General features: G+C 38.6%; 1 protein-coding gene across 1 annotated transcript; it reads left to right on the forward strand.

Moving 5' to 3' along the window:
* Positions 1–5,911: 5,911 nt before the first annotated feature.
* pax1a (paired box 1a) lies at positions 5,912–10,738 on the forward strand. The gene is made up of 5 exons (XM_034221974.1): positions 5,912–6,180; positions 6,868–7,497; positions 8,525–8,658; positions 9,163–9,376; positions 10,087–10,738. The coding sequence occupies exons 1-5, from the start codon at positions 6,177–6,179 to the stop codon at positions 10,242–10,244; spliced, it is 1,140 nt and encodes a 379-aa protein (XP_034077865.1). The 5' UTR covers positions 5,912–6,176; the 3' UTR covers positions 10,245–10,738.
* The last annotated feature ends 4,564 nt before the right edge of the window (positions 10,739–15,302 follow it).

The raw sequence follows: 15,302 nt of genomic DNA on the forward strand, positions 1-15,302 counted from the left end.
GAAATACATTAGTTTGGAACTCAAAAAGAGGTTCTTATTGAACTGAAGTGTAAAACATTAAGAGATCAGTGGGCGTGTCACTCTCGACAGATTGGAAAAGAGGATGGAGCCTTCAGCAAAGAATTGGAACTCGTTAGCTTTATGGTCCATGATTTTTTCAAATATCTGTTATAACAGAACAAAACCTTGGAGGTAACCAAGAAGATTTGCCATCTTGTGACTGTTTTTATCTGTTGTATGCATTTTGTAATGCCCTCCCTTGAAAACAATGGTTCCACCTAAAACTGGTGGAAATGTGTTCAGGTGCTTTGCCCCCAAAGAACCATTCATTAATTTGTCTCATGCATGAAAGAATAAAAACATTTACATGCTTTCTGGTCCCATGTAAGTTTCAGTTTTTCAACATGCAGAACTATTCTGTTTATGACCATAGAGGGAGCTCATCATCCTTTTGTCACAGTTTGAATATCATGCAGCACTGGGGAAGACCGGCCTTGGTCATTGGTTTAAAACATGGCAATGAGTTCAGTTCAGCATAAAATATCTGTTTATCTGAGCACAGTGAATGTACAAAGGTAAAAAACAATAAGCTTACATATGATAACACCATTTATCAAGACATGGCACACAATACTGCCTAGTCAACCCTGGTGCTTACCTTTCGACATACAGACAAGATAAAATACCACATAGGGGAAAAGTTATAATTCTTTAAAAGTAATTGAAACAATTCAGTGTGGAATCTATAAATCTGAAAAAATAAACAGCCACATTACCTAATAAATGTTCCTTTATCTGTCCCAAGCAATATAGCTACGGCCATTTTCAAATCCAATCCATCATTTTTGGGTCACCTGATCATCATCTAGATTGAGATGGTAAATTAAAGCCATGTCTGATAAAGCACCTTGAGCTTTCATTAGGCTTGTGAGGATGATAGCAGATGTTTAACATGTGTGTACTTATCACTAATATTGTGAGTTAGTTATCTTTTCCATTTCCGGAACAGATCCTAATCTTCCTGGATTTATGGTTACTGCTTATTTTTAGAGGTCATACTTTTATTTTAATACGGTGCATCATGATAAGAAGAAACTGTTTAGTCTTACAGAATCATACTGTGTGTAATCTACCGTGTTCCGGAAGAAAAAGCTGCTGTAATTCAGAAGATGAATGTTTATATCATGACCTTATATACTAATATACACTCTGCAGTTGGTATGGAAGCTAAAACCTAATCTGGAAAAATAATATTTAGTTAGTTTGAAGAGTCATCTTCTTGGAAGAGGTCCCTGACCCTAATCCTAACCTGACGCAGAAGAGGTGGCATGATATAACTAACCCTTCTTCCCCCTAAAAAAGTACAATTTGAAATATAGATCTCATATTTCCTCTCTGTATTTGATTTTGAGGCATAAGATTAAATCTAAGATTAGGCAAAAATAAACGTGCATGAAATGTATCTCAATAAAAAGCAAACAAGCGCACAGCATGTGTGAACAATACCAGAATTCAGAATTCCAGATCTGAAACATGTTTACTCACACTGTAGTCTGGTCATATTTTGGGATGACAGTTCGTTTTTGTATTAGCAACAGAGAGAAAAATGTCCTTTGTATTTTCCTAATATGTTTCCACTTTCAATGAAAACCAGATTTGTTAACCAACACACAACAAAGTTATTGTGGAATCCCAAGGACAGCCAGCAGTATAACATTAAAACAAACAGGATAAACCCATTTCTGATGGAGCCATACTTGTTAGGTTATGTAATGGGTACAATAAAAAACAGAAACAAATGGGCTGTCTTATTGAGACATTTTAGTGGCCTTAATATTACATTTGGGCTAAAGAAGGGGTCCACAAAGAAATGTCTTCACAAACACTGACCAAATAGACACACCTCTAAACATTTAACAGGGGATATGTCTGCTTCTCCCCACAAAACCGTCAAAGTACATGCGTTATCCTCAGGCATCTCCCGCTATGTAACAATTAGAAGTTTGCTCAGAACATGAAGACACATGAGACGTGTTTAGTGAAGGTCACAAGCAATTACTCAGCCTGGTAAAAGCTGGCATGTCTCACATGGCACCACTGCACGCCCTCATTAGGCGTGTTCTGCAGCTCAGAGTGGGTCTCGTGGCTATAAAAGAACTGAGCTCGCTGCCTCCCAAGCCTCAGAACCTCACCAGCAGGAGCACAAAGAAACTACACATTGCCACCTCTGGATCAGATAGGAGTGGACAAACCTTTTTTTTAGTAGAGGAGGGGGGCTACCTGACCGTGGAATCGTTTCTTTACAGGTTGGGCTTGGGTTGCTTTCAACAGAATAAACATGTATTCCCCTTCCTAATGAGCATGGGTTATTACCATTTAGTCTAAATTTGAAACTTTAAGTTAATGTATTGGGTTTAACATTACAAAAATATCACCAATATAAGACCATAGCTTCTCTAAATGTCTCTATTCGGTTTACTATTCGGATCCTTACGGGAATATAAGGAGCTGGAGGCTTTTGTCTGACCTTGTGTGCTAAATACACATAATCTGGACACTATCTAATAATTCCCTGACCACTGCGATCACTAAACTCATAAACACTAAACATAGGCACACAAAAAAAGGTCTTCAGTAAAACACTAGGGTTCACCCAGTTGAAAAAACCACGACAAAATAAATACACATTCTGTTTTTGTCATAAATGGGGAAGACACATTTATAAGAACATGATAAGATATATGTAATGTCCACATTGATGCACAATTGTAATATAAATAGTTATACACCTAATATTTGTACTTGTTGTCCTTATGCCAGGTATAGGCCTTGATTGTATTTTGTGTATACAGACAGACAGAGAGACAGACAGACACACACACACACACACACACACACACACGCTCAGCCCAGTGACTAGAACTTTTAAATTCGCCTTAAAACTTTAAAGACAACGCACACTTGGGGGAGTGAATCCTTTGATGACACTTAAAACCAACATCAATATTTACCGACGGGGGTCGTCGCACCTTGCGGGCGTCAGGTGTCGATCGGATGACTTAACTCGTGTCTCATCTGAAAGCGATTTGGGAGGAAATGTCTCATCAAAAACGTTGAAGACCGGCGCCTGTTTGTGGACTATTAATAATCTTACTGAACTGAATAAACAATGACATAAAGAGAAATAATACATATATTCGGGATGATCAGGAATATTGAAACCAGTGAAAGGCCTAAACAGCGGCTGACTTACATTGCGGTCTTTTAATATGCATTTACCATTTAATTAAATTAATTGAAATTCAAGATTGCCATATACAAATAATGGTGAATTGTTCTTGTATCAAAAATATTACAATACCAGTTAGAATTATATGATCCCTTCATTCTAAAAATCTATTTGGAAACATATAGGCCTAGTGTCATTACATAATATGATTGATATAGAGAAACAGTAATCGATGGTATACTACGTGACACGATTCCATCCCTCATTTCACCAGCAACAGTGATTCAAATAAAAACGTAAAGACATATGACTTCAAGTCAGTGATCGTAATTAATCAAAACAAACTCAATAATACGCATTTATCTACGACAGGTTATTACTGGGAAATCAATAATTTAATATGTACTGTTCAGCCTTTAAATATCCTTCTAACACTTCTTGTGCTGTCGTGTGCACGATGACTTTAGTTCATAAGTCCCACGAGAAGTCGTTTTAAGATAAAGATCGGTGCAGTGTTAGGTTTGTGTTTAGACCTCTGATCAAATGGCACCTCGGTGATAAAAGAAAGAATTGTGTAGTTATAAAATAAGTCAGTGCATGTCATGTGGAATAATAATAACTGTTGAGTTGGCGTTAGTGTTTATACTGCAGTATTTATGTGGGCAAATATTGTATGGAAAAACTTTGAATCCTGGAAACTGTGGAGAGCCGTTTAAGATTGTTTTTGTTTTGTCACACAAGCTAACAAAGTGACGGTTAAAGAGTTGCACCTGATAACAATTAAGACTGGTGCAGCGTGTAATGTTTACGGAGATGATTTTATCAAACGTTATTATATATTAATCTCGTTTTTCACTCGATATATTTACATTTAAAAAAGAAAATGCCAGGGTCAGGGTCAGGCCACCAGTATCGCATTGGCTTTACTTATACGGATCTCTGCTGTTTATCTAACCTACCTATTTAAACTGTAGAAAACCCAATCTGCTGCCGCGCATATTTTGGCTTTTAATATATTCTAAACTGTCTGAACTTAAACGATACACTTATATTTTATTAGTAAGAATACGTTTAGAGACTGTGTGCATTTGAATATATCATCCATCTCGTAAAGGAGAAGATGATACAAAACAAAAATAAAACTAATGCAAACTCAATAGGTAGCCTACTAGCATGATATATAGCGAGACGTTTCAGTTTTGCATGAATTGTTAGTTTCCAGAATGTTTAAACTATTTCAGGTCTAAAAACAGAAATATCGTTCGTTAAGTGCAATTACATTAAATCTGAAAATGGTTACAGCCAACAATAAATTATAACGACCAACCAAAACATGTTAAAATGAACTATTGCATGTTTAACAGTTAGGGGTACAATACATGACGTTTTTGATAACGTTTCTGAGTTAATAAAGCAGACTCGTTGAGAAAAACTAGAAAACAAAAAGATACATTTAAGCGAAAATTCACCACCTTCTCAATATATTGATGTCAATTTTAAATGCAAGTGGGAGAGGTACTTTGTTTTCTAGTGACATTTTCAGAGATACTTTTACCTTCCCCGAGAAGTCCTACATTTCAAAAAGGTTGTGTGTGCTGAGAGAAGCCTGCAGTTCCTCTGGTGTCCAGGTGAGGGGGGTCCTGCCAGCTAAGGGAGAGACAGAACAATGTGCAGTGAGTCAGACAGCAGTGGCACTGACATCTTAAATATCACTTGTTTCCACAATTATTCATACTCAGCATCAGCAAAATATGAAGTTACATCCATTTAGCCACCACAACCCTGCAATGTGCATGCAAATACAGCATATAAATATGAAATATATGAATGCTATCCAGACATCAATAGCACATTGAGGCGATCTTCTTCAGCTTCTCTGACCAGACCTGATGCTTTCCATGTGTCCTACTCCCAGATCTGGATGGTGAAGTGGCCAGGAGACACAGAGGAGAGGGTGGAGGTGGAGGTGGTGAGGGATAAGGACACTGCACCTTGTTACCATTGGGTCGACTGTTAAGTTTTACAAGTAACGTTTTGCGAGCATATAAACGATACCTTCTAAACGTGCACAGGACATTCCGAAAACATGCTGTGATAATGCATGTCTCTGGCATCCAGTCGATATGCCATAGTCTGGGCTCTACAGAGATATCGATTACATGAGCCCCTCCATGTTTGATGCTCTAACACTGCCTTATAAAAACTTTAGTGAGCAACTTTCCACTTTGCTCTCAAACTACTCCTTCAGCTTCAACACAGTTTAACTATGGAAGACAATTTAGACAAAAGAGTATGTTCAGTACAATTATTTAAATAGAATAGCCAATCAGATATTTGCACATCCCATCGACAGGTGGATACTTTCAGGTGATGCTACTTTTATAATCAAACCGATGCACTAAAACATGTGTTTCCAATATAAAACGCTAACAATTCCAGGAAGTGTTCCCGTCCACTGTCATCCAAGTGCAAAACTATGGTGTATAAGTCCTCACCAGAAGGCTGCATGTTGGATGGAACGTTTCCCTTTCTGTTACTTCCCTTGTGCAAAAATATTCAAGGAGGCTGCACTGCTCCGATCGGGTGGGGTTTGCATTGGCTGACAGCGTTCCCAGCTCGGGACGAACCAATGAAAGCAGAGCAGAGGCTCGGCGTATAACAGCGAAGATTGACGTGGAGGACGCGTCAAATTAATTTCAGCAAACGACAGACTCCCCGGGATAACTCCAATTTGCTTTTATCGGATGAAGATCACTTCGGTGCCATTCTACCTTGCGGTCACTTGTTTCCAAAAAAGAAGAAGGGGGCGCGCTGCACTCGGAGGAGATTTTAAAGAGGTCTATTTTTCCTCTTGTGTGGCTCATTCCTCCCGTTCCCCTTCCTTCTCTTGCCTTCTCCCGGACGCATTCAGCCATTTGAAGGGGCACCTATATTCCCGTATAGGCAAATGGGTAAGCCCGCGTTACCATGCATGCATGCTTCACTGGCAGGGAGCTTATGGAAGCGTATCCACACTCACCACGCCTGCGTAAAGACAGCAATGTTCTTCAACTGCAGATAATTAGCAAATCAAGAGTGTCTTTTTTTTTGCACGAGAACTTGTCAAGTTTACTCCATGGTGGATTTTTCCGGCTCTATTCAGCAGGCATTGTTTAAAGCTTTAAATCTTTAAATGGAACCACACCGCCAATTATCCCATGGAGTGAGTCTTTGAAGAGCTCTCGAGTGTCAAATCCTCAACTTCGCCATTTTATGTTGTATTTTTTGTTGTGTATGCAGGGCTGGCGGAGAGAAATCTGAGTCAAATTGTTAAAAAAAAAAAACGTTTATAAAGTTGCAAAATAGCCTTTGAGGTTAGCTGTCTGTGTAGGCTGACACATGTTATGGGATAGAACTCTGTAACCTCAATTTGTGGTGAAAATTACAGGAGCTGTATGGCCTGTGTCCGCAGCCTGAACATTGTGTCTTTTAACAATAAATACATATAATTATTCCAATAAATTATATTTTGTGGCAGAGGAAGTGCATCAAAATGACAACATTATAATAGTACATTGTAACATGTCAGAAATGCATGTGTAGCCTACTCACTTCATGCAGAGTAAATATATGTATTTTGTGCCTTCATTCTCCTGCAGAGCAAAACTATGGAGAGGTGAACCAGCTCGGCGGTGTGTTCGTCAATGGGCGACCCCTGCCCAATGCCATACGGCTAAGAATAGTGGAGTTGGCCCAGCTGGGGATAAGACCCTGCGATATAAGCCGGCAACTCCGAGTCTCCCACGGCTGCGTGAGCAAGATTCTGGCGAGGTACAACGAGACGGGTTCCATCTTACCCGGTGCCATCGGTGGAAGCAAACCGAGAGTCACGACGCCGAACGTGGTGAAAAATATCAGGGATTACAAACAAGGAGACCCCGGGATCTTTGCATGGGAGATCCGGGACAGGCTTTTGGCAGATGGAGTTTGTGACAAGTACAATGTCCCGTCGGTTAGCTCGATCAGCAGGATTTTACGCAACAAGATTGGAAATCTCTCCCAGCCCAACCAGTATGAGAGCAGTAAACAAGGCTCCGCGCAGGCCGGGCTCTCCTACAACCACATTTACCCGTATTCCTACCCCAACGCCATGTCGCCCACTAGCGCTAAAATGGGCAACCATCCTGGAGTACCGATGACGGCTGGACATATGAGCATATCCCGGGCCTGGCCCTCCGCACACACCGTCAGCAACATCCTCGGTATACGAGCCTTTATGGATTCTTCAGGTGAGGAAAACAATCATGTTATGCCCTTTGAGAAAGGCCTCTGTGTTTTCACACCACAGCTTTAATAAACCCGAACAGCTGGTTATTGTTGTGTTCTCCAGCATGATGAATTGCAACATTACTCTGCACAACTCGTTCTGGAAACTGGCAGGGCAATGTGCATTACAAGTGGCACAGGCCTCCGTTTAACCATTCAGCCAGAAAGCAGTAAGGCCACTCACAATAGGCCTTTTCATGGGATGATGCATTTGCAAACACCTTGCTCACCTGCTTTATCCCCACTAATCCCTCAAGTAGTCATTACTGCCATTTCTCTTTGCCTTTCTGGTCCTTCAGTCATTGTTAGTGTTGAGTCACTGGCCCAGTGTTTTTTTTACAACAATATCCAAAAATAACCTAGACACATTTTCTGTAAATGTTGTCTTTTTTTTGTCTTTTTTTATTGAAACAGATCGACGACATAATTGTATTTGTAAGACAATGTTACGTGATGCAATATAGGGCTTTATTGACAAGACAGTATAACAAATTGTTAACATATATTATTAAATTAGTATACACATATACACATATTTATAATAATATATATATAATATGCATTTGTTGTTTCCTTCGTTTTTCTGTGTGTTTTGTTTTTTATTTTATTTTTTTCGCTCAATAGACTCAACTATTGCATCACACCTTTTTATAAACAATTACGGACTTGACTATAATGATAATTTCGTTATTTCATGATGTCATTGTTTAAATAACTCTCAATTATATTATTTTTGATAAGCCTGCTGTTTTGAAAATGAAATACATTTTAAAGCCCAATTTATTTTGTCAAATGTATTATAGGCCAAACAGAAAAAAAGACAAAGCCTATATGACATTCATGTAACTAAATAAAAAAAGAACTTACGGAATTACACATATTGATAATTTAATTTGCTTAACACATTATAAAGGAATGGAACCGCACTTTTTTGTAGCATTTTTTTTACCTTTAAACATTTTTGACATGCACTGACTGTTTCTAATTCAGCCATTGCTGGGACGGACGGATATGCACAGAAAATGGAGGACTGGAGCTGCGTCAACAGAGCAGCTTTCCCCGCGACTCACTCTGTCAACGGGATTGACAAAACAGCCATTGACACTGACATAAAATACGCTCAGGTAATATTCATGTGTACATAATGTAACGTGTATACATCAAGTGTGTAGGCTTCTCTGTATTAATATCGCCATAGTATTTTCTTAAAAGGAATGATTCTAATTGTTTAGTGCCACAATGAGCAGGTAGCCTTTAGTAAAGTAGTGCTCTCGCTCCAAAGGCCTGTGGTATGGATGTGAAAAGTTGTCATATCAGGGACCCTGAACAGAGTCATGTAAGGCCACAGAGGGCTCTGCTTAATCAGATTGTACCCTTGAGACTCCGCAGAGTATTATTACTGTTGATTAAGTGTGCTGTTTTAGGAATGAGACGGACTGACATCTGTGTATACTCCAATTAGTTTTATATGCTGAATTAAATTAGAGTGAATGTGGTGTATTTCCTCCCGTCTTCCTTTAAACCACTCAGTGTTAGAGAAGCTGGAGGCCACATGTCACTGTCACATTCTATTAGAACGTTTTCTAGGGTTTTGCTGATTTTGTCCGTGTCTTATCTGTTTTCTGCAGCCTTCCTCCGCACTGTCCGGTTATGTCTCCGCGTGTGCGTACTCTCCCTCCAACCAGTACGGGGTGTACAGCGGGGCAACAGGCGGATACGTGGCCCCGGGACACCACCACTGGCAGTCGCAGAGCCCGGCCCTGTCGCACCCAGGCGGCGGGATGGGCATGCACGCGGGGGAGATCCACTCACCGATGAACTTCAAGCACCAGGCCCGAGAAGGTAGGGACCACGATTTAATTTGGAAACTGGTGACAGATGTGTTCAATCCTTTAAAACAAAACATGAACACTGCGGTGCTGTTGCTTTAAATTAGCCTATATTTGGTGTATAAAATATATTTCCCCGATATTTATTTCAATAATCCAATGAAGTGTCTAAAACACCCAGCAAATGTTTCCCAAACTATTTTTGTTGATTGTTTGTCGTTACCATCAGTCAATCAGATACTCAATGTGTATTTCATTTGTTTTTGATATTTTAATATTCTTAAGATATTCTCACATTTGTAAAATATAAAACAGAGTGTTAGACTATTTACTTCGATCAATTAATTATGACTACTTTTGGCAATCCCTTTTTATCAAGTTATTCCCGCAGCCTCTCTCCCTCTCTTCGTGCCTTTTGCGCGCACACGCTCTCGCAATAAGCAACGACCGCAACGAGTGTAAACATTTACCAAACCCCAAATGAAGCCTAATTATATGTCAGTTATTAAATATTGACCTACCAGACTTGGCATGCGAGGTGGTCTGGGAAAATGTTTACGCATTATACATAGAATGGAAGAGAAGCCTTTTTGAGACTGCTTGTTAATAATTACGTTTTTTCTGATAGAGCGGAGCTTAACTTTTTAGAACTTGTAGGGAAATTAATCTGCTTCTATCTATGGGAGTGAACACAGATTGTAATGTCTTATTTGGGTTTTGCAGGAGACAGAAAACAGCCCACTCCCCTGAGCAAGCAGCAGCAGCAGCAACAACAGCAGCAGCAGCAGCAACAACAGCAGCAGCAGCAGCAGCAGCAGCAGCAGCAACACGAAGACTTGAACACTGTGCATGGACTCAGTCTCCCTACCTCATCATCATAACCGGGATTTATACCACCTTAATAACGAGACCGAATTAAACTGAATTAATTTCAACAAATCCAACAGTAAGTCTGAACACTAACGGCTTGTTTCCCGAGTGTTTGCAGTTTAGTCAAACACAGGCCCATTCACGTTCATTGTGGGAGCAGTGACCGACCTTCCTCGCTACATGAATGCTTGTTGTTTCTTCTTTTGAACACTTCATGAATCATATTGCTATTCTCTCATGGAGACTGCAGGATCTTTTTTGTTTGTTGGAGAATACATTTGTTATTCCAACCTGTCATTGATGTTTTATTATAAAAACCAAGGGCTATTCTGTAATCTGTCGTATATAATATTATCTTAATTTGTGACCATGATCTCGATGCTATACAGTGACAATGTGAACAAAGAGATATTGTCTAAATGTAAAATATTTGCCAAAGCTTTAATTATATATTTTTATAATTTCCTTGTAAATATTAACTAAATAAAGGCTTTCTTAAATGCCATTTGTTGTTCATATTGTTGATTCATCCCGTTGGTTATAGCCTAGGTTAGGTTTTGATTATGTCCGTTTAAAGAAACAGAAATAACATAGAAAACATTAAACTACAGTTAGGCCACTGTAACTCCAGAAGCGATGTTTGACGATTTCTTAAAGTGTTTCCTAACTTCAAGTAAGTTACATAATTTATCTGAATGAAAGTTCGATTTTGTAAGGAATAATGTGTTTCTTTTTAATCTAAAACTGGTTTAATAATGCATTGAATTTGTCCTATAATTAGCGAGTTTTTTGCACAACTTTTGATCCTGAGTGCATTTCAATATATTGGGTAATTGTTCTCATTACTTACTGGGCAAAGTAATATCTTGACTCAGGTGTTACCACAGCTAAACAGACTGGGCGCCTCTGCTGATGCTATCTCTCTTGTAAATGATACCTGCCATTATGGAAGTCAGAGATGTGATCGTGCACGTTAATGAACGATGTGCACGAGAGCAGCTGCCTGTCCAAATCCACCCACATGCAACAGCAGGGTTATGTTTTTTCCCGTATATAAATTATGAGTATTTTTCCATACAGGCCTAAACTGTTCTCACACACGTTTAGTCCTGTGCTCTAACGAAAACATTGGATCCCTTAAATACCCATGCTCTGTTATGTGGCTTTAATTCGACAAATTAACTCTTTGGAAAAAATCTCATAAATAAATACAAATATATAGTTTTATCACAAATAGACTGAATATTTATTTTGTTGAAGTAATACCTTTATTGATTTCCTTTTGATCAACATGAGAAGCCGAACATATATGTTTAGTTTTTCTTGCATTTGAAGTTACAGTTAACCTTTTGATTGACATTTTACCCAAATTGTGAACCAAAATAAAAATAAAATGTCAATGCATAAATGCAATATCTACCCAATGGGAACAAAGTGAATCAAGTTAATACATTCGTCAAATATGTTATATAGAAGTTAATGTGCTTCTTTCCACTTAACTTAAATATAATTTGTGTGATTTGAAATGAACTCAGATGATGTTCCACTTCTCTAAGGTGACTTGATGATGGTGAGGTCAGGGGGATATTAGCAGCATGGTTGGTTCGGTGAGGACCCAGTATAGTTTGTTTAGACAATTCTGTGTTTTTGTAACAGCACCTTCAGTGTAAAGCGGAAGTAAAGTATTTAGTGGTTGTAAATTTTGCCTTTGAAAGACACAATAAACAATTGATTTAATTTACATTCAGGAGACCTTTATGAATTAAACCAAATGCTAAAGAACACTGTGTGCATTTAGACAAATACATACTGTGACTTGTTTCCCACTGATCATGGTTCATTCTCGAGATTATTGAGTTTATATATTCAATGTTATCAATGATTGATCAGCCAGGTCAGCTTTAAGGTTTTAACACTTTTTAAAAGTGCCAGTCAATTTAAAGAAAAATGAACCCCTGCATTTATATTAAGATAAGTATTACAAAGTACAAAAAAGGGTTTTGAAATATGGACATACATTGCTTCTGATATTTGCAAACCATACTTCATCCCAAACTAAATGAGCATACGTGTAAGGCTCACTGACTTTGTAGATTTAAAGATAATGTATTTATATTTGGATTCTGGTTTCTTGATTATATCAATGAAAACCAACATAGAACAGAACAAACATATTTTTCCAAAAGGGGGAGAAATTATAATTTTAATATGTGTTTTTACTAAACTATAGAATTTGTTTTGTTATGTTTGGCTTATAAATTCCTTATTTTGTGATCCTCAAATGTCACATGCAATCATGACATTGAAGGTGCAGCCATATCAAAATTGCTTTTAGGTCAGCAGTGACTTGATTGATATGGAAAACACCTCTAAAGAGGGATCATAAAAAGTGGAAGTAAGTTATCCACAAGGTGCTACTATGATGCTTAAAACAAAAGACAAAGCATTTATGTGGCATACCCATCAGTTCGAATAGCAGGCAATAGGATACACACTGGATTCTGGTTGCTTTCTGGGCTCAATTTTGCAGCCGTTGATTCCTTTCCCCCTTTTTGTAGCAAGATCCCATGTGACTCAGTATATCCAAACATTAAGATGGCCTATGAGTACACACGCTCCCTGACTGGAGTCGATCTGTTTTCCCGGATACCACTTGGGGTTCAGAAAACACTCCTTCATGGTGGCGGGGTTACTTCCTGCGGGACCTATGGTCATCAATCAGGGCCGCAAAGTGATACCCCCCACTGCGTCTTCTGCAGAGCCTCTGTGTCCGAGGGGCAGCAGGTGGGCTCGTTCTTTCCTATTGAAACAGAGCTCAAAAACATAATATTTCTTTAATTTTAATGTGTGTGCTTTGAGACGGGTACAATGGGACATTTTCTAGTGAGGCAATGTTTTTTATCTCACAAACCAGGATTCAATGTGTGTGTATTTTGAACAATAGTTCTAATAGTTCCCACTGAGCCCTTTGTTTAATACATTTAACTAAGGAAGTTGTGAATTCATAAGGATAAACACCCACACTATTTATACATATAGCTATAATACCCTTTGAATGTCTCTATAATTTATTATCCACTGTTTATTGTTAATATTTCCTGGTGTCCAGTGCAATGGATGTATTTTGGAGTAAGGATTGGATCCAATAGACTGGGAAATTAATCTTTATTAGACATATATTTTAGCAAAAAAAAAAATATATATAATTTAATAATCTTAAAAATAATCCCTGTTGTAGGTAATGGAGACACAGGGAGACGTTTTGCACTGTAACTGCCAGACTTTCATGAAAGTACTGGAACACAGAAGTGTATATGCCCAGACTTAAACACTGTACAGTGCTCTGATCTGCAGGTTCTTGAGAGAGCTACCTCTGCAACTTAAACATGAAAGGATTCTCAAATGCCACAAGCATAAACAGACACTTGGCGAGATGGATAGGAGACCAGGCCTCCTTGATCCTAATGGATATGATATTAGGCAGTATTAAAAATCAGAGCAGAGGTGAAATGGTGAGAGAGATTCTTGAAAAAGTATATCCTATCTCTAACAATTCATCAATGTCTGCCCTGTGTACTGGAAGAATTGAGTGTTACATAAAGACCAAAGTTCAGTTTATGTGTTAGACACTTTGCTGGGCATGATTTAAAACATTTTACATTATCTGTTATTTTTGTCAAGAGGGAAACTATAGACTGGCCAGGATTCAATCACTCACTCACTTCTCTGCATTCACATGAATCAAAGTCAACAACAGATCATCTCAGGACATGGCGACATGGCTGGCCAGACAGGTCTTGGAAAAAGAAAAGAAAGACACACGAAAAAACCTTTTAAAAAGAGAGTGGCAAGCTGGCAAACAGTCAAATTCTAAAGAGAAAGTCAGAAGCTCTCACGTCTGAAATCTCGAATGAATTCTCTTTCCATGGAAAAGTTTTGCATGCAAACATGTGCGATGCTGAAACATGTGCTTGTCGTGGCTTTTGGCAAGCAGGATATCATCTTTTGAGAAACGGAGCCATGAATCATAGCTGCCAGCTTCATGTTTACATTGTTTGATAGATTTTGATGCACAACTGATGAACAGTGAATCAGGTAGAAAAAAAGTATACAAGCTCACCAACATTTGACAAAAGCAGCAAAAGAAGATGGATATTGTTATTGGACCTATTTGTAAGTGATGCATTCACTCTTTTTTTAGCACCCTAAACTTAAACACAGAAGCAGTGGGTTCGCAGCGATGTCATCCTTGTAATGCAATCACCATTGAATTTTCTTCTTCTTTTTCTTTTTTTTCCGCTGACTGTCCACAGGATTTCCAAGCAGGCAGTTACAGCTCTGTAGTCTCGAGGATGATAAATGTCTCCCTCCCATGTTCTTACTTGCTTGGCCAACTCACCACATCAACCAGACGCTCTAAAAGCAAAAGGGACAGAGACATGATGATGACATTTGGCTTTCTAAATGAAAACGTATCATTTCACATGCTCTCAGGAGATTCCAGCGCTGTTTTCGGTCCTCGAAGGATACAGCAATAAAGAGAACAACCACAGGATGGAATGAACTGCAGTGCCCAGTTTGATTATTGTATACCAATGACCTAAATAGCATGAAATTATGTTTGCAAATAAAAGGATCTCCTTGAAGATACTGGCATGAAAGCAAGCATATTATTTTTTTAAAGAATGCTTGTAATTTGTGTATATGCAAATATCAACATCTAGTGTCGGTTCTTTAATGGAAAGGCTAAACTTGCATTATGGAAATGTGTCAGCAGTTTTGTAGTCAAAGTCTATTTTCGTGAGACAGAGAGAGAGACAGTCCTCCGTGCAGGAAGATCCTCTCTAATTTGTGGAGAATATAGAATTAATGTTCTGCCCTACTGCCCATCTGTGACTTATTTAAAGTGTGCTGAAACATATACTGTGCTAAATGTTGCCACACACATGCCAAAGGCAACCAGTAGAGAAAAAAATATGTGGAGTTGGATTTAAGGGTTGCCTTCAAGTTAATTGTTGGCTCAAATTCTTATTAGGTGATAATAGGATGATGACTCTTCTCTCAAACAT

The sequence above is a fragment of the Gymnodraco acuticeps genome, unplaced genomic scaffold (assembly GCF_902827175.1).
Source record: "Gymnodraco acuticeps unplaced genomic scaffold, fGymAcu1.1, whole genome shotgun sequence".
Taxonomy (NCBI): domain Eukaryota; kingdom Metazoa; phylum Chordata; class Actinopteri; order Perciformes; family Bathydraconidae; genus Gymnodraco; species Gymnodraco acuticeps.

Bases quoted from the DNA above. Each gene is read 5' to 3' on its own strand.
- pax1a (XM_034221974.1), top strand. The intron at 7,498-8,524 runs GTGAGGAAAACA...TTTCTAATTCAG, and splicing joins AGCCTTTATGGATTCTTCAG to CCATTGCTGGGACGGACGGA. The intron at 9,377-10,086 runs GTAGGGACCACG...TGGGTTTTGCAG, and splicing joins CAAGCACCAGGCCCGAGAAG to GAGACAGAAAACAGCCCACT.